This window comes from Kryptolebias marmoratus, linkage group LG17, assembly GCF_001649575.2.
Source record: "Kryptolebias marmoratus isolate JLee-2015 linkage group LG17, ASM164957v2, whole genome shotgun sequence".
Taxonomy (NCBI): domain Eukaryota; kingdom Metazoa; phylum Chordata; class Actinopteri; order Cyprinodontiformes; family Rivulidae; genus Kryptolebias; species Kryptolebias marmoratus.
In genome coordinates this window covers 14,767,840-14,790,458 of record NC_051446.1, presented here as the reverse complement: position 1 = coordinate 14,790,458, position 22,619 = coordinate 14,767,840, and the positions used below count along the sequence as shown (strand labels likewise).

Here is a 22,619-nt window from a genome sequence, read left to right as displayed (position 1 = left end):
CCCCCCCCCCCCCCCCCGCTGTCTGTCACTCTTCAGAAATCTCATTCATATCTTGTCGCATCTTCCTTCTCTGACGCGGACGCTCCACTAAACAGGAAGCTTGGCTGCTGGCTGGGGCAGATCAGGAAACGTGGACTTCGTTCGTACTTCCAGCTCTGACAAAAACATTTACAGGTGGAGAGGGCTGCTGGGAGGCGAAGAAAATCAGCCTCTCCGCTCCTCTCCTCTCCTGTTTTTTCATCTCCTGTCCTCTTTTTCTCCCCTCTTTTTATTTTTTGTAATTGGCGTCGCTTAGCAACAGGTTTTGTTGGATGAGAGAAACCCATATTGTCGGCGCCCGTTTGGCCCCGTTCGTGTTCTCATCGTGACGTTTCGGCGGGACGCCGACAGCGGGGTTTTGTTGTGCACACGAGTATTTACCTACCGGTGGACTCTGAGTTATTTTCCCCTTCACGACTACTGCGAGGAGTGTGTGTGTGTGTGTGAGCTTCAGGCAAGTACTTCTTCACACAAGTCGGTGTGGATTGTTGTGGAGTGAGAGGAAAGTCAGTCCCCATGACTATCAAAGCGTGCGTCCTGCCTCCTACATATAGAGGCGGCATGGAAGCGTAATTCACCTTCAGCGGTGTTGTGTTTTTGATTTGAATCACATCCAGGGATTCTCTGGTCCCAAGTCAAATTTGCACAACTTCACATCCGCCCACGTCCTCTATCAGGTTGCGGTTTAATAGCTGAAAGTGGGCAGAGGTTGTTATGGCACCTCCGAGACCTGAAGGTGTGCTGACTTCGAGCTTGCAGTTGCTTTACCTAATAGATCCCCTGGGAAAAATAACGCTAACCCTTCGGATCATCCCGCTGTACATCGAGGGGAGATGAGGAAGAGCTACAACATGTTCCCCCTTTTAAAAACCAAAGGCAACATTTAACTTTTTTTTTTTTTTTTTGTTCTTTTTGACACATTTACTTAGGTTCTAACTTCTATCCGTAAACTGAGCGTTCTCATCTTTTGGAGTGGGGGGTTTTGTGGCACGGTTATGAGCAATCAATGTCTTACCTGTTGTCCCTAGCTTTTTGAGCAGCCTTGGTATGGGGAGCGGAGTTTAGTTCCCGACTCGTTCCGAGTGGGAACGAGAGCGCGGTGAATCGCAGCGATCTTAAACCAACACCCTGTCTCGAAAACTGTCAAAGCTGTTCAGGTGAAAGCTACTTTAGAAACCAAAGTTGCCTCACGTGGTTATGTACTTGCAAGTCTTTGGATATTTGCCAGCGCAGACAGTGGCAGCACAGGCTACTCCAGCGCACTTATAGGCATGAAAATAAGCGTGCAACCTGAAATTGACGACAGAAAAAGAAACAGTTAAGACGAACGACATTTTCAAAAATGGGGTTGTTCGAAGATGCCAGTGATCCACTTCGGTTTTGGCCTCGCTCGGACTAGCCAGTAGCTCGTCTGTCCGGTCAGAATTATACTCTCCAGTCGGAGGTTGACGCATGTTTTTATGACCACAGCGACCGCATCTGTTGTGCCACATGGAGGACATTTCTGACGTAGATCCGTACGCAGGAAGTGCGTTTCTGTGTTTGGGCTGTAAGAAATAAGCATCGCTTACGTACTAGAATGAGTGTTGCTTGGAGTAGTGATCTTTTTAGGGGGGAAAAAAAAGGAAAGTGTTGATTTTAGATTTTAGAATGGTACTTAGAATACTGATTGTGATGTAAAAAAATTGAAAAGTGAGGCAAAACGGCCAAAATAGACACAAATCACAAGACAAAAAAGGGGCAGGACCATTCAGATGAAAAGCATCCAGACAAACATTTTAACCCATGCCTAAATAAAACAACATCTGCTCTTCAAACGTACAGGATATTATATTCCACTGTGTTGATTTCCTTAAATACCTTCCAGAGATAATCCAGTTAAAAACCTTTTTATTAGAAAACCATCAAACCATCCTTTTGTTTTGCTTTTTTTATACCCGATTTTCTTTTTTTACGAGCTTTGTGCACATCTTTTTCACGCAGCCATGCAGAGTATCGGCCGTCGTCCTCCCGACCAGACGAAAGCCACCACGTCTGAAAATCTGCTCGTTTCGGCGAGTTCGATCCCATCAATCTGACCGGAGCTGAAGGCAGAGAGGAGTCACAGCTGTGCCTTTGGCTTGGGGAGTGTTTTTTTGTTTTGTTTTTCCCAGGGTTTCGCCTCTGTTTAAATGCACGCAGATATTGAGGCTTTCGGCAAAAACAAAGTATGATTAGGACGTTACTTAAGGTAAAGGGAGAAGAATCAGCTCCACGAGCCGCCTCAGCCAGATTAGGATTGCTATAAATAACCTCATGTGTTGCGGCAAATGTTAAGTCGTTCCCTTGATTGTGGCCATTGATTTCCCCTGGAGATTGTGCCGTATCGACTGCTATGATAAATCAATCTTCAGTCATCCTAATCACCCTCGGCCTGATTATGCTGAGGAGGAAGTAATTTTGTTATCGATCCGTACGGCCGCTCTCGTTTCTCATTAAGGCCGAGCTATATGTGCGTCTGTCTATGTCTGTGCTCGCGAGCCAGGATTGTGCCTGTCCCCCCCACCACACACACACACACACACAAAGTCGAGCACTGTGTTCAGTTTTAGGCTTATTCATTTCGCACACTGATGAGATTACCCCATGTTTCCATGTGTGCCCCCTCTCTTCATGCAGGTCTCTGGAAAGGAAGCTGCAGAGACCCCTACTGGCCAAGTCCCGAACTCTCCCCAGCATCCCCCAGTCTCCGACGGTCTCCAGGGTCCACCACTCGGATCTCATTGGCGGGAGTCCCCCCCGCCGGAAGAACCCGCCTCCTGCCGCCGGCCAATCAAAGGCCTGCACGCTGCCTCCTGCAGGTAAACAGGAAGCTACGACATGACACTGTCACTTTTTTTTTTCGGAATGTAAAACTTTGTTGGATCAAACGTATGTGCGGTTCTTCCCTCCCCATCCCCCGGGCTTCAGCATACACTCTTCGTAGTATGCAGGAAAAAAAAAAAGGGAGTTTCGCCTTCAAACACAACTTTGACCTTCAAATATTTATCGCAGGTTACGCCAGTGGAGTAGTCTGGGCTCCACTGATGCAACAGTGACACAATGTAGAAATCCACAACAGCATGTTCACTGAAACTCCTGTGCAATTGTTACAGATTTAGGCTGAACCAGAATATTAGGCTTTCTGGCGGTTCTGGGCAGCAGTTAGTTTTGATCCTTGGTCATGAATTTTATGACTTACTTTTTATCTACTGCAGATCCTACACTCAGTACTGATAAGCAGTTCACACGAGCCCACTTAAAAAAAAAGTCACTTTTTAAAATTTTCATTGTCTGCCAATAGAGATCCACCACTGATTGACATTCAAAGTCAGACCATTGTAAGGTGAGTACCACAGCCAGTTCAAAAACACACAAATGTCTGTAACTGTCAGTTTTTCAGATACTGACCTATAATTTGATGTGGTAGTAGCTGAGACTGAACCCCAGCATAGAATCTGAGCGCTAACAGATTGTCCAAGATCTTTGCTTAAAATGTGCCATTAACTACTGACAGTCAACTTTGTCTGTTAGCAAAATACCTCACGAAGCCCTGAAAAGATTTTTATGAAATGTGCAGGGAGTGATTATTGGATGTACGTCTACAACTGATTCACTTTTGGAGTTAACCCAATTCAAGACGGCTGCCACAGATAAACAAAATTAGCCATCACAAAAAAGGCTTTAATTCAATCAGTGTTACAGATATTGAGCTAAAATTTGACGTAGTAGTAGTTGAGACTAATCTACATCACATATTTCAAGGACTTTTAACAATTTTTTTGCTATTAACTGTTTGGAGTTATTCCTGTGTGTCTGTTAGCAAAATATCTCATGAGTCACTGGACGGATTTTATTGAAACTTTCCAAAAGTAATCACTGGATGAACATCTACAAGTGATTTACTTTCGGAGTCACCCTAATTCTAAGATGGCAACAGTAACCAACACAAAAAGGGCTGTAACTCAGTCAGTTCGGCAGGTATTGAGCTACAATTTGACGCGGTAGAAGCCGAGAGGATTTTTTTTTAAAGGTTTGACCAAAATGGCTCCAACTCCATCATCTCTCAAACATAAGATGATCTTCGTCTGAAATTTGGCATAAAGCACAGCCGGCCAACTCTTGGCCTTTAATAAGATGGAGCACTGGCCCGAGTGGGGCTGAGCGCTCTTTGCACGTGTTTTTTTAGATCATCCCTAAATGTCAGCCTCTGTAATGTAAAAGCATCCTGAACTTTGTATCAAACGGTCAGTCACTCGGAGAGCGCCGAGCGCCGGGGATACAATAACGTAAAGGGCACCGGGGCTTAAATCGTAGTCGCCTTAGCGATGTCAAACACGGCCCATTCCTTCCACCTTTTTAAACGTCCGCACCTGCTGCAAGTCTTTGATATGTCTCTCACACAGCCGAGCGCTGGGGCCTCACCCTGTTGTCTCGACGCATACGAGAAAGATCTGGTATGTCCTCTCTCTCTCTCTCTCTCTCCCTCCTCTCCTCGCCTGTAAGTCAAACACCATTCCTTCGCCTCCGAGAGAAAACACGTCCCGGAGAACCTCGCGTGAAAGAGGAATAGGATGTTGTTAGGCGAGGAAGCGGTTTAGTTCGGTCGTTCTGCCAAACAGAAGCAGGCGATTCAATTGCGAGCCGTGCTTCTCCGTGTGCGCACAGTTTCACAAGTGACCTATATACTGCGTCCAATAATGCTCCGAAGCTCCTCGCAGCTCCAAAACGACTCCAAAGTGGGCTGTTTGCGGGGAATCGATCTTTCCTCGGACCCCAAACAATCACGTCGGAGTTGGGTGCCGCAGAGTCAGAGCCGGACTCGTCTCCTCGGCCGCGTGTGAATTCTGACACTGAGCTGTCGCCGTGGAGCGATGGCGCTCACTTTGAAGACTGGGGCTTCATCACCAGATGAATGCTCCTTTTTTTTTTTGTTTTTGTTTCTTTCTTTCCTCTGTAGTGCAGAACTCCACAAAAAGAAAGAGGGAAAAACAACAACATCAAAACAGTGAAATCTTATAAAAACTGGGAAAAGTTTTCTTTTTGAAGTAAACCAGAGTCCCAGTGGACTGACGGAAAGATGCACACAGTAAGAGCTTCAAAATCAAACCTGAAAAAAAAAAAAAGCCCAAACATCACAGTCAAAGTTCATTTTCTAACAAAAGAAATTTAAATAAAAAACTTAGTTTTTATGCTGTTTCCACCATATTTGTTACAAAAACTTGAAATACATGTTCATAAATTGATAAAAAAAATACCATTATGGATGTTAAGACTTTGTGTTGTCATTATGTCCTGATTAGCATTTTTGAATGTTTAAACAGCTCACAGATGGGGTCGCACACCTTTGTCACTGTTATTTTATGGGTCGGAAGCTGAAAAGTTTGGTTTACATCATACTATCTTAACTAACACACTAAGCTTGTGGCTTTTTTATCTGTTTACAGTTTTATTGCCCTAAAATAATATTAATAGTGGCCTGTCTCGCATGAGTTTGTGTTTAAGACACTTAGAATTGTCTCCCAAATGTCTCCCAAACTCCTGGCGTTATGTGGGTCAAACTTCACCAGGAACTCGCAGTTCTGTTGGACAAATGTCCTGCAATGTCCACCCCCACCCGCAGACGATGAAGACGCCCACAATTGCTTGGCGATGCTTCTTTGCCAGGGGAAGTTCAGAATGTTTCTGGACATTTTGGAGATACTGGCTTACACAACGAATGAGCTGACGTTTGCTGCTTAGACAGCAGGGTTTTTTTTTTTTTTTTTTTTTTCTTGCTTTTGTTTTTTTCCCATCCTCTCCCTCTCTCTTTCTCTCTTTCATTTTTTTTGTTTGTTTTTTTTTTTGGTCCAAATTTTAATCAAAGCCGATCTTGTCTCATTTTGTAATAATTTCATGCACAGCTTCTTTTTGTTTGAACACGGCAAGTAGAACTTAATTAACCTTTCCGGGGCTTGTTCTGACAGTTTTTCTGTGCGCCTGCCTGCTAAAAATATTCAAGCAAATTTCCGTTTTGTTTGTTTAAAGCATTTTACTCAGCCCCCTTCACGAATGAATATTGTCAAAAAAATAAATAAATAAATAGAAAATGCAGGAAAAGACAACCTCCTCTCTGGCTCACTCTCTTCACTTTTTTCTCGATCATGATGTTTGAACAATGGCGGTGTTATTTTATCAATAAAGCCACTTTGCTGGAGGGGCACCAGCCCCAGCCTCCTGTGCTGTAATCCAATAAATCCTTCCTGTCTCTTTGCCAAATGATCCCTGACTGAGCTGGATTGTCTGTGCTCGCTTCGTTCAGACCAATTCCTTCCATTTTATGAACATCTCTGCTGTCTACATCTCTCTCTGCTGTTTTTTTTTTTTTTCACTGCTTGGGTGCTGCTCAGATGCAAATATCAAATTAAAGAATTCAGTCTCATGTGGCTCCTTGTTGCCTAGCAACTACTGTCATCGACCATGATGCGACCTCGCTCTTTCTGCCACTCTTTATCCCTGCAGGAGTGGGAAGACAACTTTTTTTTTTTTTCCCCCCTCCTTGTCTGTTGGTTTAATAACCCAGCTACACTTCATTCACAGATTTAAGCTGCTTCTTATATTACTGACAAGTTCTGCCTCAGAGTTTACACTGAGAGGAGCTCCGGAGGCTTTTTTTTGCTGCAGCGTTTTGTTTTTTCAGCTTTGGAAGTCAAACACAACTTCCCTGATTGAAGAACAGATACTAAATTTGCAATAAAGATGTATTTAAGTTTACACAAAAGCTACCATTGCTCATCTTTTTAAGATAACGAATGTGTGACTGTTTAAAAAAAGACTCAAAACTGAGACAAACTGACCAAATTGACACGCTGATGGCTATTTTTAGCCCTTATCCACACACTAAAACACAGTTTTTGCCCAAACAATCTTGAAATTAAATACATTCTTATTGTAAAATCATTTACAAGGAAAACAATTTCCTGTTTTAGGAATTAGCTTCATCCACTCTGAAACACCGAAAACGAGCCAAAACGCTGTAGTAACTATGCCAGGCCTGTATGTGGGGCTGTAATGCTGCCCTCAGACTACAGTAAAACAGGAAACAGAGCATGGAGCGTGTGAGTAAAACTTACATGCTTACCTGCTTGTTCCCAAAAACACTGTTTGCATGTGGGCCCAATGCTCCAACAAGAAAAACCTTTCCCAATTCACAAAACACCATTCTTGTGCTGACAGCCCCATAAAGTCGTCCCAAAACATCTTTATGCCGTCGGTTTTGCACAACTTGGTTATTCCGACGGAATTAATATTATATTCCTGCTGAAAGTGCTCTATAGACATGTATCAAAACACTAGACCAGTGTCCCTGCTGTCTCTTGTAAGCAGCCATGTTGTATTTTTGGGACCAGCCTCTGGCCTCTAGTGTTGTTGGGCCTTAAGTCCAGCCTACCCACACAGTCATGGTGTCACATTACCTTTCTTTTAAGCAGAAAAGAAGTCATTACAACTAAACATATTAAAAATTAATAATATAGCAGAAAGATTAGAACTATGTGAATCAATAAATCCAGAGCTGAAAAATACCTTTTGTTTACATGGAGGGGCAGGACTTAAAACCCGTCACCTGTAAGCGTTCAAAGTATACGTTGGGGATGACTCACAGCTACCACCACACCAAATTTTAGCTCAATATCTGTCTAGTTAGCTGCATCACAGCCATTTTTGTGTTGCTGTTTAAACCCGAACCAGACCCCTCCACAGAGAGGCCTGAATGGATCGTTCCTATGCAGCTTTTGGTATAATAGAGCGTGTGTGAACAGAGAAGAAACGGAAACAGATGGTAACCTTTCCCACAGAAGCCACAGCTGAGGTAACGCTACATACAGACGTTCTTTAGCCGCGGCGACACTGCTATCACAACGAGAAGCAACTCCCCGCCTCCGCAGGTTTGTCCGATATCAGGAAAACTCCTGCGTTTGTCTTTTTTCCCTAACCAAAATCCAAACAGCTGGTGTACGCCGTTTGCCGCTGACATATTTTAGAGCTAACAAGGAAAGAACAAAAGCAGACTGCAGGGCAGCTGCTCATTTGGAGTTTAGGTAGATGTATGCTTCTGCGACTGCATGACAGCGATTCTTCTGCAAACAGACACACTTCCTCATATATGAAAGACCCACGGGGTAACTAAAATGTACGACCCGTATTAACACATTCAAATATTTTAGCATAAAAGAGATGACCTGCATCCAGATCAGATCGCAGACATGCAGAAGGAAAACATGAGAGGTTGATTACAGGCTACATTTTCATTAATTTGGATTGTAAAGGTGTACTTGAAGTTTAAACTATCATTCTGTAGACCTGTCTGTTCTTCGCCTGCAGCCATGAAAGCCAGGCGATCATGTAATTGCTTGTGTCTGTGTTTGTTAGCAAAATACTCTCATGAACAAGTGGATGGATTTCAATGAGACTCTCAGAAAGTAATCACTGGCTGCACATCTACAACTAAATAACTTTTGGTGTTAACTCGATTCAAAGCAGCCGCTACAGCCAACTATACTTAGGAAACACAAAAATTGCTTTAACTCTTATTTCTTACAGATATTGAGCTGATATTTGACGTGGTCGTCACTGGTAGTCATTCACAGCACATACTTTCTGCTCTAACAGATCACACATTAACACGGGCAATTGTTCACAACGTTATTTTAAAGATTTACTCAAAACAACGATAACTCTGTCGTTTCTCAGCATAAAATGATCTTAGGTTCAATATCTGGCATAAAAGGCAGTGGGTGATGTGCATTCTGTAACATATAGGCTTTTAATTTTCTCAATTTTGAGCTGCCATGTAGTTCAGACTCCAGAATACTTATTTTGGGAGTGATCTTATTTGACACCGTACGTCAGTTTTCATTTATGAGATGCGTAGGGAAATACATTCTATTAAAATTTACATTCATTATAATAAATTGTGTTAAACCAGTTTTATACAGCCTCACAGGGAGCTGCCTGAGCTGTTCAGCTCTTATAGCTTTCCTTTCCTTGGTGATCTTATGCTGATGAACATAGTTTTTGAGGCCTCTGCAGTTCATCTTGTGTATAAACTGAAGGGTCGATGAGTGCTTTATGAGTGCCGTTAGTCAGACGCAGGACACCGACAAGATGTCTGACCAACTTCAGATGGAGAGCGATGGAAGTCGAATGTGATCATTGCAGCCGAGCCACATTCTGACAGCGCTGATTCATCTCAATTGTGCGACGCTGAGAGCTCCGTCATTATGTCAGAGTCCGAGAAAAACGCCGCTGTCGCCGCAGATCTGCTCCTTCGCTTTTTGTCGAACCACGAAGAACCATAATTTTGGTCTGACAACAAGCCTTAATCAAATCGTTAAGGAGGCCGGCAGAGCATAATGTGGCTGTAAAGTAATTGAGCTCAAACGGAAGCGAAATTACATTCTAAATATATTTTATTGAAGCAGTCATTGGATGACAGTTTCCAATAATTGTGTTGCGCAATCTGTCTTCCTCTCGTATATTCACCTGTCTTTTCCTCTCTTTTTTTTTTTTGTAGTTTGTTTTTGACTCATCTGCGCCTTTTCTCTCCTCTTCTAGGAGAACTTTGGCGTTTGGAGGATGACATGGAGAGTGACGACGAGACCGACCAGAGCGGCTGCGCCGAGCACCGCCCTCGCTCCCAGTCGCCCTTCTCCCACTTCAGGGCGCGAGCCGCCTACCTCCGGAAGAGCATGTCGGCCGACGACCACCTGGACATGAGCTTAGACTACGGCTCGGGGAAGACAGCCGAGAACAAGCCAGCTCGTGGCAACAAGGGAAAACTGAAGAGGAAGTTTGTAAGTCTGATTTTCTTACTCCTACCTACTTTTAGGGGTCTTAAAATATGTATTTGCTTAAAAAAGGGATTTTCTTTGACATACTTTCACACAACGACAGAGGAACGGAAATATAAATAGAGTATGTGTGGCTCATTACCTGAAAGTTTACAGCACTTTATTAAACTGACAATAGGATGAGGTAGTTTTATTTAATCAGTTTTATTTTTTTTTGACCATCAGTTTCTCTTGTTTACCTGCCAAAATCTTTTTTTTACAGCAAGATACTGAGCCAGATTCCTAAATTACTTGGATTAAAGTGTTTGCCCGGTCACTTTAATTCGTCGTATGGACATGTAAACTGAGAGTGGCTCTCGATGAAGTAATATTTCAAGTCAGCTGCCAGCAGAGTGTAGGAGGAACGCTGGTGTGAGCCGCTCGCAATCAAAGACTCAGACCTCTTCAGATGTAGGCTAAGAGCATTTCTTTTTTTTTATCCAGGAGAACAAAAACAACAACAACAAAAACAGATGAAGTTGGGATGTTGTATAAAATGTAAATATTCTGTAGAAACAGAACACGGTGACTTGCAAATCTCATAAACCCAGATTTTTTTCATAATTGAACATAGGAAACATATCAAATGTTTAAACTAAAAAAATGTACCATATTTCCCACGGTGACACTTCCCCTCTGCTTCTACCAACAAAGCCTTTCCTAAAAAGGACATCTTGTGGATGGGAGCATATGTTGTTCTGAAATCTGCATCAGCTTTTCTGCACTGATGTCCAGATGTGGAAGCTGCCCATGCCAGTGGTACTAACGCACCCACATACAATCAGAGATTTCTCAGACCACAGAACAGTCTCAGTTCATTTTAGATGAGCAGTGTTTGTAGACGGCGTTCACGTCTGGCTTCTCCTTTGCCTGATTGAGCTTTACCAGCATTTGTAGGTGTCAGAGTGCACTGTGTTTACAGACAATGATTTGTGGAAGTGTTCCTGACTCCATGCAGTGTTCAAAACAGAATCCAACCTGTTTCTTTTAATGCTGTGCTACCCGAGGGCCCGAAGATCACAAGCTTCAAATATTGACTTTTAGCCGCGCCCTTTTAGCTCAGAGATTTCTCCAGATTCTGAAAATCTTTTGATGATATGATCAACTGTAGATGACGGGATACTCAAAGCCTTTCAGACTTTCCATTGAGGAACATTTGTTATGTTTACTATGGTCCAATGTGAAGAAAATATGGGTATATGACATTAGCAAATCATTGTTTTTTTACATTTTGCACCACGTCCCAACCTTTCCACAATTAGGGTCGTAGATCTGAGGGTTCAAGGACAGAGGGCTCTATTTAAAACAGACTAAGTCTTTAAGTAACCATGTACTAGAGAAGCTTTAATTCACAATCATAAAGTTTATAGGTTATGCCTTTACTTGGTGCATTTGGTCAATTCTTTTGAGTAGTTCCAATTCCACAGCAAATTGTGTAAACTCTGACTATGACTTGAATTGAAAAACTGCAAGCAAAGATCACATGCCTGAAATAGACGAGCACACAGCTAATGTGCTGCTAAGGTTAGAAAACACTGTGCCAGGCTGCTGACCCTGAGAAATGATCTTCTTGCTCTGACAGTTCGAATCTATCATTGATGAAGAGGAAATCCCCACGCATGTTGTTGAATGCCTGTGTCAATCACGACAGGGAAAATTTCTACACGTTTGTCTGCATGAGAGCGAGACAAGGAGAGAAGTTTGTTCTTCTGTATATAAAAAACTAATAATATTAAAATACCAGGACTACAGAGTGTAGTGGTGCAGGACTATTGCTGGCTAGTTTCAGCCTCCTAGGCCTTGACTTGTTTTAGCTTATCTAATGAGGAAAGTATAATTGTCTTTCATGTTAATTAAAATCTCTCAGTGAGAGTAGTGGATGTTTCCTGGGATGCTCAGGGTGCAGCGGTGCGGGCTGCCGGCTTGATGAATAGACATTAAACATTAAAGACTTGTTTATTGTCCTTTGGACATCGGAGCAGGAAACTGGAGACCTCATTACCAGGCCCAACTTTGTAATTGATTCTCCAGTGGCAGAGGTGCAACAAGACACCAGCGTAGGTAGGAGACAATTTAAAGGTGTTTGTATGTCTGTGGCGCACCGCTAGACTTGGAGGGATCCGGCCTAAGATGGGTCAGGGAAGAAGATATTACACCGATGAGTGAGCCTCAGACTGAATTGAATTCGGGGGATCCACAGGACATTTGTCTTATTGAACCTCGCTGTCTGGAGTCGGAGCTCTGCGCTTACAGAAGTCATAAACAGGAGTCAGACCTCCAGATCTGACCTGAAATGAAAAAGAAAGGGAGAAGTTTATGGGGCGAACTTTGATCAGACTCTCCTGCTTCCCGTCGTGACTTAAAATGGGAACAGCACTGGACCTGATGACCTGCGGGCTGTGCTTCGGGGTGAGAGCTCATCTATTCTCTTGTGGTCGCACACGACATTAGAGGCACCATTAGGGGTACCTCATTACTGCATAATTCCTGCTTTATTACCACAATATAGAATTCCACTTAATGGTTTGGAGCCTTACAAAGGATAATGCATTAGGTGGAGGCTTTTATTCGAGCAGTCCTTTTGTGCGCCTTGATCAGGATGTCGCGTCTGCCACCCAGATGGAAAACTGGCGGAAATAAAAGCGTACTAAAAGACCAGCAGAGAGACAGCTTATATAAGGGATGCATGTGTTCAAACTTTTCCCTCTTACCACCCACTTATATATCCCTAAGGAGAAAAACTCTCTTTTAAAACTTATAGTCAATTCTCTTTTTTTTTTTTTGTCGCCATGGGAATAGCTTTTTTTTTTTTTGAAAAAAAAAATGCTTTCTGTCTTCAGCCTGTATTTTTTTTTTCTTTTTCTTTTTTCTTTACTCGGTACAAAACGCCGAGCAGACGTGTTGGACAATTTGTTACGGATGCAGGAAAAAATTAATTTAATTTTAAAATAAATTTAGAGCTGTGAATTGTTGCTCGAGCCCTCTACGCCCCGCCGAGCGCCGTTCACCTCAGGAAAATGACAGCCAAGAAAGCTGCAGCTCAGCCCGCCGGCTCCCCAGAAACAGCAGTTGTGCTTCTTGTGTATCGTGCCACTGTCGATGTTTACGGACAACTAATATCCTAATATCGAGACAGCAGAGTGGAGCAGCTCATATCCAATGAAACTGAAGAAGGGTGTTTAAAAGAAATAAAAATCTCCTGTATTGTAGAAATACACAGGTAGACAGGGGTGTTTAGGAAGTTAGTCCCTATGTTGAGATAAGAGCTGAGACAGTAGTATGTTTGCTCTGTCTCTCAGCAACATTACTCCAAAACATTCTTATCAAATTACATTCATATTGGTGGGAGAAATGAAGCTTGTGAAATTTGGTTAACTGCATGGATTTTTTAAGTCCTGACATCTGCGTTAGCCCTCAGCGCGTCGGCCTTATTTTCTTGACACGGCAGTTGCCACCTAAAGCGACGGTTCAGCTTTTTTGAAGTGGGGTTCCGAGGAAAGGAAGATCAGTGGTCTCCAATCCTGGTCCTCGAGGGCCACCATCCTGCATGTTTTCCTTGTTTCTCTGCTCCAACACACCTGATTTGAATCAGTGGGTGATTAACAGGCTTCTGCAGAACAAGAAGAGGTGATTTAACCACTGAATCAGGTGTGTTGGAGCAGAGAAACAAGAAAAAACATGCAGGATAGTGGCCCTCAAGGACCAGGATTGGAGACCCCTGTTCTAGATGTTCTTTGCAGGGTTCTCTCAAGTTTTTTTTTTTTTTTTTTTAGTTAGCCACACACCAGATTGATCAGCCACAAAGTGATGACGGCATCATTTAAAAATTCTTATTGCTATTATTTTATGCAACTTAGTCGCAGATGTGTGCAGACTTATGAACTACAGCACCATGTTGCTTAGTGATAACAGAGTAGATCTACTTCTACATCCCCTACGATGTCAATCACATTTTCCGGCTCACAAGCCAGCAGTGTTTCTGACTAGCCAGTGGCTGGTTAGGTTGAGGAACTAACATACTAATCTTTACTCATTCTTACTCAATATACTGATTCTTACTAGTTAGAAGCAGCAGAATGTGTTTTGTAGTCTACTAACGCTGCTGGATCATTTTTGGGTCAACTAAATGAGCTTTCTTCCATCTAATTGTTTGTAATGGAGGCTGCTTCTTAAAAAGTGGCACAGAAATTAAGCATGCACCTGCTTCTTTATGCATTCCACAAGGATATAAAATGGTATACTCCACCAACTGTCATTCACATAAGAATACTTCAAAGTTTGTTAGACTGAGCTTATGAAATAATTCACATAAAAGGGAACTGACTGCACCTCTGACAGTGACCTGTAATGAAGGAGAGATGGGAACTACTCAAGTTAACAGCGAAGTCAAAGTCAAATTAATGTCATTGATTGAACATTGTCCTTGATAATTACTTATTGATTAATCAGTTGAACGTGTTTTGTTTTATTCTCTGCAAAAACACAACAGATCAGGAGGAGGTATAAACAGATAATCTATATAAAACGCATGCCACGTGCCACTTTGCTCCTCTGCAGCTTCATAGTTTGAGTTGACAGCATTACTCAACAGATTTCCTTGTAAAATAGCCATCCTCAGCTCATAATCTGAATTGCTCATATTGTCGATTGTATAACTGGGAAAACTTTGAAAAGGTGTTACATCTGATTTAGATCAAATCCTCCAACTATCCCCTCTGGAGCAGAATAAGTTATCATACCACGATGATGGATCCAGGTTAAAGACTAGCCGTCTTTGTGATTCTTTGAACTCTCACTCCTTCTGTAGTACATCACACCTCCGGTGATGTACGCAGGGACTGCGAAACGTGTTGCAGTTTGTGAATTTAAATGCCCACTCCTCGTTTGAGGACAAGCCTTTTGAAATTCTGCGCGAGTGAGATGAGAGATTACACTCTCGGAGAAAACTCGGTGGAGCAGGTGAGCCATAAAGTGCCCAGACGACTTGTGTGGAGCAGGAAGAAAAGCTGTGGGACTGAGGCAAAAAGCGAGCGGCTCTAACCTTGTGTTTGTACGACTGCCAAACTGTGCATTACGGCAAAAAAGTTAATTATCTACTGTAACAGTATCGTCCCCTCTCCCGCAATTTTCCCTTTTAACTCTCCCTCGCTGTAAACGCTGCACATCTTTATTCACTGTTTCATCTCTTCATGTCACCATAAAGCAATGTGAAGTTGTTTTAAGTTTACATTCTGTAATCAGACAGCAACAGTTCTCAGCATTTATTATCCAACGTCCCTTTTTTCTTTTTGTTGATAAGAAAAGTCTATACAACTTGCAAGTGCAATTCTGCAGTGAAGCAAATAATAAAAAAAAAAAGTCTTACTGGTTGGCACAAAAACTGCAGCTCTTACAGTCAATTTGTACTTTCTCACCTGTGCAGACATGAATTTTATTTTTGGGTCTTTGTATCAACCTGACTGTGAGTACTGAGTGTGTTTGCAGCGTTTCCCATTGTGACACTAAGCAGTGCTGAAGAAAAGCCTGAATTTGTTGCATCACTGCACCATTCACTTTAAATCCAGTCCCATCCTTATTTGTCACGGCTCTTCAGAGGATTTGGCTGACATCTTGACATAATCGTCACACACTAAACAACTCTTGGAGGGGAAAAAAAAATCCTTTTTTATTGTCTTCGAGGAAGCAGCCAGGTAGTATAAAGAAAACATAAACGTGCATCATACTTATTTATCCAAGCTAAAAAGGCGGCGGTTATGTACAGGGATGGTTCCCAAATGTTTTACCTTCTGACCCACAAAATAGGAGCTTAGGAGGCTTGATACCCCAACTATTGCTGGTTAAACTGGTCAAACATCATTCTGCTGGAAGGCAAACCTACCGCCCAGTCTCAATCTTCTGCTCAAGTAGTTCTTTACATTTTGCTCCATCCATTTTTCCTCTGACACTCTGCCAAGTTTCCTAGTTCTTGCCGATGACAAACATCCCCTTAGCATGATGCTGCCATCACCATGCTTTTCTGTAGGGGTGGTGTTCTTAGCATGGTGAGAGGTCTTAGGTTTGTTCAGTTTTAGTCTCATCTGATCATCGTCATCATCATCATCATCAACAACAACAACTTTATTTATATAGCACTTTAACACCAGCCACAGCTGGAACAAAGTGCTGAACATCAATAATAAATAAAATAAGCATAAAAACAAATAACAAGGCTAAACACACAAAATGAATTAAAAACAATTCCAAACACAATAAAACGATGCAGTTAAACAGATAAAATCAATACCAATAAAAATAAAGTACAATCATGTCCCAGTTGGGTTGAAGGCCAGTGAGTAAAAATAAGTTTTCAAACGAGTTTTAAAAATGGACAGTGAAGGGGCCTGTCGAACGTACAAAGGGAGAGCATTCCATAACTTAGGGGCACAGACAGAGAAGGCCCTGTCTCCTCTAAGCTTCCGCTTACACCTGGGAATGACCAGGAGCAGCTGGTCAGCAGACCTGAGTGACTGAGAGGGAGAATAGCGGTGAAGAAGCTCTGATCACAGCACCAACTTCCACTAGTTTGGGGAGACTCCAGTATGCCTTTTGGCAAATTCCTTATGTTCCGCCTTATTTTTCTAATTCTGCTTTTGAATACTTTTGCGACCCACAGAAAGTGCGCTCAAATCGGTGTGGTAATAACAACGGGAATTAACTAACCGTAATTTAATTTGTTGACATGCAGCAAATGGAATGTAAATATGTATTTTTTCGGTTGTTGTGCGTGCTTTGTTTATGCACAAGCGCGTCTGATGTGCAAATGCACTCAGAGCTCAGCAGCAGCGAGCTGCGAGGCTGAGCAACCTCATAATCAAAGTACAGACCGTATCATCGCTGTTGATTGGGCGGCTGTAACTACATAATGCTTCGTCCTCGCTTATTTGCAGCTCTTCAGTCTGACACGTCCGCTGATGACTCACAGAGTTTCTCTATTAAACCAAACAAGGGGAGTCAATTTACTCACAAAACAGCAAATGCGAATAATAATTTATGACGGTTTCACGATTCTCTGGAAATCTACAGGAAACACCATGAGACACATAAGAAACAAATTGTTTATAGAGATACATGCTCACACTCATACAGGGGTTCTTTAAACAGTACAGGCAGGAAACTCTGCGGCGCCTGGATTGATTAATAAACCACATAAATTCAGCACCTCGCTTAGGTTAATAAAGAAGCCTGTAGGTTTCCCACACCGGTTGAGGAAACATGTCACCGCTCCCTGTAGTTTGGCTGTGCCCCTGTTGGGAATCATTAATGCTGTAAAGAAACAGGCACTGAGCCTGCTCACGCATAATCAGTCACAAACACATGGAGCGCCCATGAAAAACGGACAGAGGACATCTTGCCCAAATCTCTGATATTAAAAGGGCATTGGTGAGGCTCAGAGGACGAGCTTGGAAGTGGTACAGTACTTTCGGCTCCGACGCCTGCGTCGCCACCTGATCTGTTTGCAAATAGGTCTGTTTGTGCCTCAAACAGAAAAATAAAAGTTCACCTGAGGTAGGCACCGTGGAGGCTGACAGCACTAAAGCTCCTGGAAAGCCTATTGTTTTTATTTAACAAAAAAAGGCATCGACCCACCGAGACCGTCTGCTCGCAAAATACCTTCAAAGATTCTTAAATCCAAAATTGCAGAATATGTGTATAGACTGATCTTCCTTAGTTGTTTTTGGAATTAGCGCGAGCATGCTTACAATTTGGAACAGCTCTGGCTCGGAAGGATTTAAGCTGTTTGCTTCAACCAGTTTTGTGTGACAGACAAAATCTCTTTTTTTGGACGCATTGCAGTGTTTTGCAGTGAATCAGAGCTCTTCGTTTGTTTTCTTTGCTAAGTCACCATCTGATTTATCCTCAGATGGTGCACAAAACTCATCCACGTCAAATCTGGTCACATTGGATGATTTCGCACTGCTTAAATGCAACAATGAACCAATGAGGATGGACAGTTTTGCTTCTTTCTGAGACAGAAAAAAACCCCACCTAACATAAAGAGAATTATATATATATATATATATATATATATGTAAATGGGCAAGGTGTGTATGCATCAAGGAAAATTAAAGGTGCATATTTTTTTCTTAAGCTAACAAAACCAGAACATAAAGCAATCCTAATCAGCTGCAGTTCAGAGTTACAGGTTCAGTCCAGAAGCCTTTTACAGAATTAGTTCTGTGTCTGCGACTGCTAGATATATGACTCTGTTCACTGCCCACCTACTGCTATTGCTTTTTCTCCATTGAAATGCTGAGCAGATAATACACCAACTATCTCGTCAGCAGGCAGCGGATGAGTTCTGTGTAATATGGTAGCGTTATTACAACTATTATCACCCTGACCAGTACAGGGATTTGAAAGTGGCTGAGAGCTGGATAAACTTGCAGAGTTGATTTATTTTATTTAGCAGCCCATAGAGGAACAACAGCTCTGTCTCTCTACTTTAAGGAGATCAATAAATCGCCTCCCTTTTCCTATTTGATGTGTTGTTTTTTGACATATTAAATTCCGTTTTCTGTCTTTTTCTCCTGTTCCTCACCTGCAGGCCACCCACCATTAACAAAACCCCTTATTTGTAAATAAAAAAAAATACTCAGACCTGGATTCACTTAAACTGTGCACCTCCTGGTTTTGCTCCACCTTTGGTACATCATTTGCTTTCACTATGTGGCCCATCTCAGCACCCACTCTCCCTGATTCATCTCTTGAGATTCAGCTTCACCATCAGCTTTTAGCAGACACAAACTGAGCTGGTCTTGGAGAATCAGACACTTTGAGCCTTTAGTGTTATTTCCATAAAAATAGGTGGTTTTCTTGCATTCGTGCATCAGACTTCTTTTCAAATTTGGACAGTCTATGTCAGCATAAAGAGGAGAGGCATTGTTTGATTGGCGGTGCAGTTTGAGGCGCGTGTCTCCTTTTGCAAAAGGGTTTTGTGAATTAACTGGATGCACCAAATCTGCTTTGCTACTGATTAGCACCCACAAAAGCCACACAATCTCTTGATGAATCCAGGCCTCAGTGTATTCAGAACTTTGTAATACGAGGACATTTTCTTTAGTGATGTTTTCAACAATAATTGTACGTTTCAGTTAATATGTCTTGTCTGATATTACATGCTCTGTGATGTCCTTGACAACAGTGCATTCACACAGTGTTCACACTAAAACACCATAATTTTCAGCTGTAGCTTGTTTTGCAGGTATATTGTGAAGTACCTCTTATTGGACTGCCACTTATTTTCCTGATAACCGTCATTAAAAGGTGAAGTGGTTGTTCACGGTGCAACCTTAGCATTATACCAGCAAAGGGTCTTTTGCTTGAAGTCCTGTGAAGCATCGTTATAAAAATGCAATATTTTGTACAGTACGTAGATCTAACACACCAACAAGCGCTCACTCAAAGACAGGGCTGGGGTGATCGATTTCAAACACACACCGGCAGCTGTTCGAAAGCTAAAGTGTTTCCGTTGGCTTTCAAAGGTCCAGTGGCCTCGATTGAAGAAAGACAAAAGAGTGCAGCCTTAAGGACTTTGCTGCGTCAGAGCTGTAATTACTGGGTTAATTGGTCGGATGGAGTCAAACGAAGAGATGGTGAAAGGAGCTCCTTTAAGTTGTTTTTTTTTCCTGGGATTCTAGCATCCTCTTTCTGTTTTAGCCCTTCGATCCTGTCTACCAACACAGCATCTTTCTAGCTTCTATAATATCAGGAGCTGGAACAATGCATCCACATTAAGCCATCCTGTTGTCAGTATATTCATAGTCATTAATAGATCTGCAAGTTTTGCCTATATTACAACTGGTTGTGCGGGTGTTGATTATGTTGTGTATTCTCGGGTTGTTTTTCTACATGTCCACATGGTGGCAGCATAACAACACACAACGGTTGGCAGCCTCCCTGTGATGCTCTCATAACTGTGTTGAGTGTGTGTGGTGTGTGTGTGTGTGTGTGTGTGTGTGACTGAGTTGGTACTTGGGTGGTGCTTGAAGTTTCTCTCCGGTGACTCACTCATCCTTGTGATGACTAACACGCAGACGCACCACAATCAGAACTTTCCTCGGAGCCAAGGCCTGACTGCGGACAGCTTACCAGTTATCGTCATTATCGTCGGAGACTTTTATTGGAGATGAGAGAAGCCACTCGGCTGCTTTGTAAAAGAAAAAACGGGGACGTTTGCGTCTGTGCTGAACAGTGGTTTTACGATCCGGGCTGTGAGCTGGCAGGTCGGGAAACAAACGGCGCTGAAGTGACTGTTTCACAAGCAGCCTCTCTTTTCTGTCACTCTCTTCTGTAGTGCGAATAAAAGATGGATGAATGGTGCTGTAAAAATGATGAATGTGTACAAACAAACAGCGGCGACCGCACTAAGATGGGATTTTGAGGAATGTCTCTTAGTGTAAACTGATTTCAGCACGTAATTTTTCATCGGCTACACCACACGCTAGATGATGAGCAAAGACAGGTACATTTCTGAGTCTGAGACTCCAACCATGTAAAGACGAAGTTTTCAGACGCCAGCTGTTAGAAAGACACATTTATGGCTGTTTACAGTGACATTTTTTTTAAACACACACACAAATACACACAGATCACATGCTCAAAGTAACTCACAATTTTCAGCCATCCTACTCCTTTCTGTAGATTGAGCTGTCTTCCTTATTTCTCAACTTCTGAAAACTTTTCACGGATAAAAGCAACATGGCAACAGATGAGGGCCACTATCTTGTTATTTCATAGCTTGTTTGTCACTTTGGTCCCTGGTGGTTGAATGTTTGTTAACATGTAGAGTCAGAATTCCCTGCCGAGTCTAGTTGGCTGAGAAAGAGTTTCACCCGTTCACAGGCCGGAACAATTCAACTGCTGTCCTGATTAAAGACTGAGAGGCCGTTCACATAGGAATGGTTTTTGGGAAGATGCAAAAGTTTTTTTTTATTGTTTCAGCCTCACATTTACACGGAACCACTGTGTTAGGAGCCCCACAATGGCACTTTTTGAAAGAGTTCTAGGGTAAAAAAAAAATCTTGTATTGCCAACCTTGGGTTTTTTGTGTAGCCAGTAAAAGCACAACCTTTTGAGGATGACGATGTCATAGCCCCGCCGCTAATATAACCTATGACCTGATGGCATCCTTCTTCTTCTTGTGTTTACATTTTACATGCCAGCTTTATGCTCATGTTTCCTGTTTGTGGTGTACTTTGGTGGCAGCGTCACAGTGTCACATTCAGCCATAGTTACTACAGCCTTTTGGGTTGTTTTTGGTGTTTCAGTGTTTATACGGACATTTCTTGAAACAGTGTCATGTCAACAGGAATATTTTTTAAGACGACAACCAAAAAAATGTAGTTTTGGAAACTTACTTGATACTGAAGTTTGAATTTGTCTATTGACGATCGAGGATTTTACTAGTCTTTTCTTGGTACTCGTCATCTTGTAACAGTTTTCAGTTCCATAACTAGAGCATATTTCCTGCACACAGCAAATTATCCAGACTTGATAATTGACAACTTTATACCTTTTACCCAACCTTAGTCTAGATAACCCTCTTTCAGTCATCGGTTGATGTCATTTGGGTTAAAAATAGCAGACATTTAAGTATTTTTTTTAAATAAACCTGATTGACCTTCTTACGTTTGGTTCAGACAGTATCATATGCTGTGTATAGGCTTATAACAGTCTCTCTATTTCCATTAAACCCAAGCCAGCTTGTGTTTATTGCAGCGCCATGACATTAAATGGAAGCAATCTAACACTTGGTAATATATTTAGTATTCCTGCCTAATTCAGCTTGACATTTACATATTTTCTGAAGGCGTGAAAAGGAACTGGCAGTGGCGCTGACTGGACGGGAAAACATACTTTGAGAGATAATGCTAGCCTCTACCCGAGTTGTTGATATTATTTCAACGGGATACACGTTGTGCCGCTCTCACGCCCTCTTCTTGTTCCATTTGTAGCGAGAGGAGAAATTTTATCGTTTGCGTCCAATGTGTAATCTTGCGAGCTATATGGAACACGGCGGCTCTCAGCAGCTGTTTGTCTGTTATGGTGACAGGGCTCTTGGCAAGCTCTTTTCTAAACAGAGGCCCACACACTGGCTATGTGAAGGCATTTCACATGCCTGTGAGCTTGCAGACTTAGACCCCCTGGAGCCATCTGATCACACTCCACCCAGTTTTGGAGGCTCTTTTCACTGAAGCATCAGTACAGGAAACCTGTTCAAAGTCATCCGATCTTTGTCTTCCCATTTGATCTGTTCCTACTCTTTAAATAGTGTTGCCAGATCACTATTACACCTAAGACTCAGTTGTTTCGCTGTGGACATTGAATATATAAGTTGCCGGGCTGCTTTTTTTTTTGAGTAACAGAATGCTCTCTTCTAAAACATCGCGCCTTGGATTTGTTGTCTGATTGGCTGTTGAAGTCATCTTTAAATGTCAGATATTTCTGCGGCACATGTTTGCTAGCATTTTGTCTGCGTCCTGCTCCGTTTCCCACAGTGTTTATTTGCACAGTACCCACTGTATTTTCAAAGTAATCCAGCACAGAACAAACTGCCCCGTCAACTTCACCGCCGCTCCCTCGCTGCCCTTTACATAGGTCCATCCCAGACTAATTCTGTTCCTCCTAATTTACACCCCCCGCCCACCCACCCCC

At 42.4% G+C, this 22,619-nt stretch overlaps 1 protein-coding gene across 2 annotated transcripts in view; it reads left to right on the top strand.

Moving 5' to 3' along the window:
• LOC108237119 (ankyrin repeat and fibronectin type-III domain-containing protein 1) overlaps positions 1–22,619 on the top strand; it is a 144,063-nt gene that overhangs the window by 29,819 nt on the left and 91,625 nt on the right. For both annotated transcript variants that reach the window (XM_037980773.1, XM_037980772.1), the window contains 2 exons: positions 2,698–2,879; positions 9,652–9,890. In XM_037980773.1, the coding sequence (XP_037836701.1) occupies positions 2,698–2,879; positions 9,652–9,890 (421 nt within the window). The remainder of the gene's footprint in view (positions 1–2,697; positions 2,880–9,651; positions 9,891–22,619) is intronic.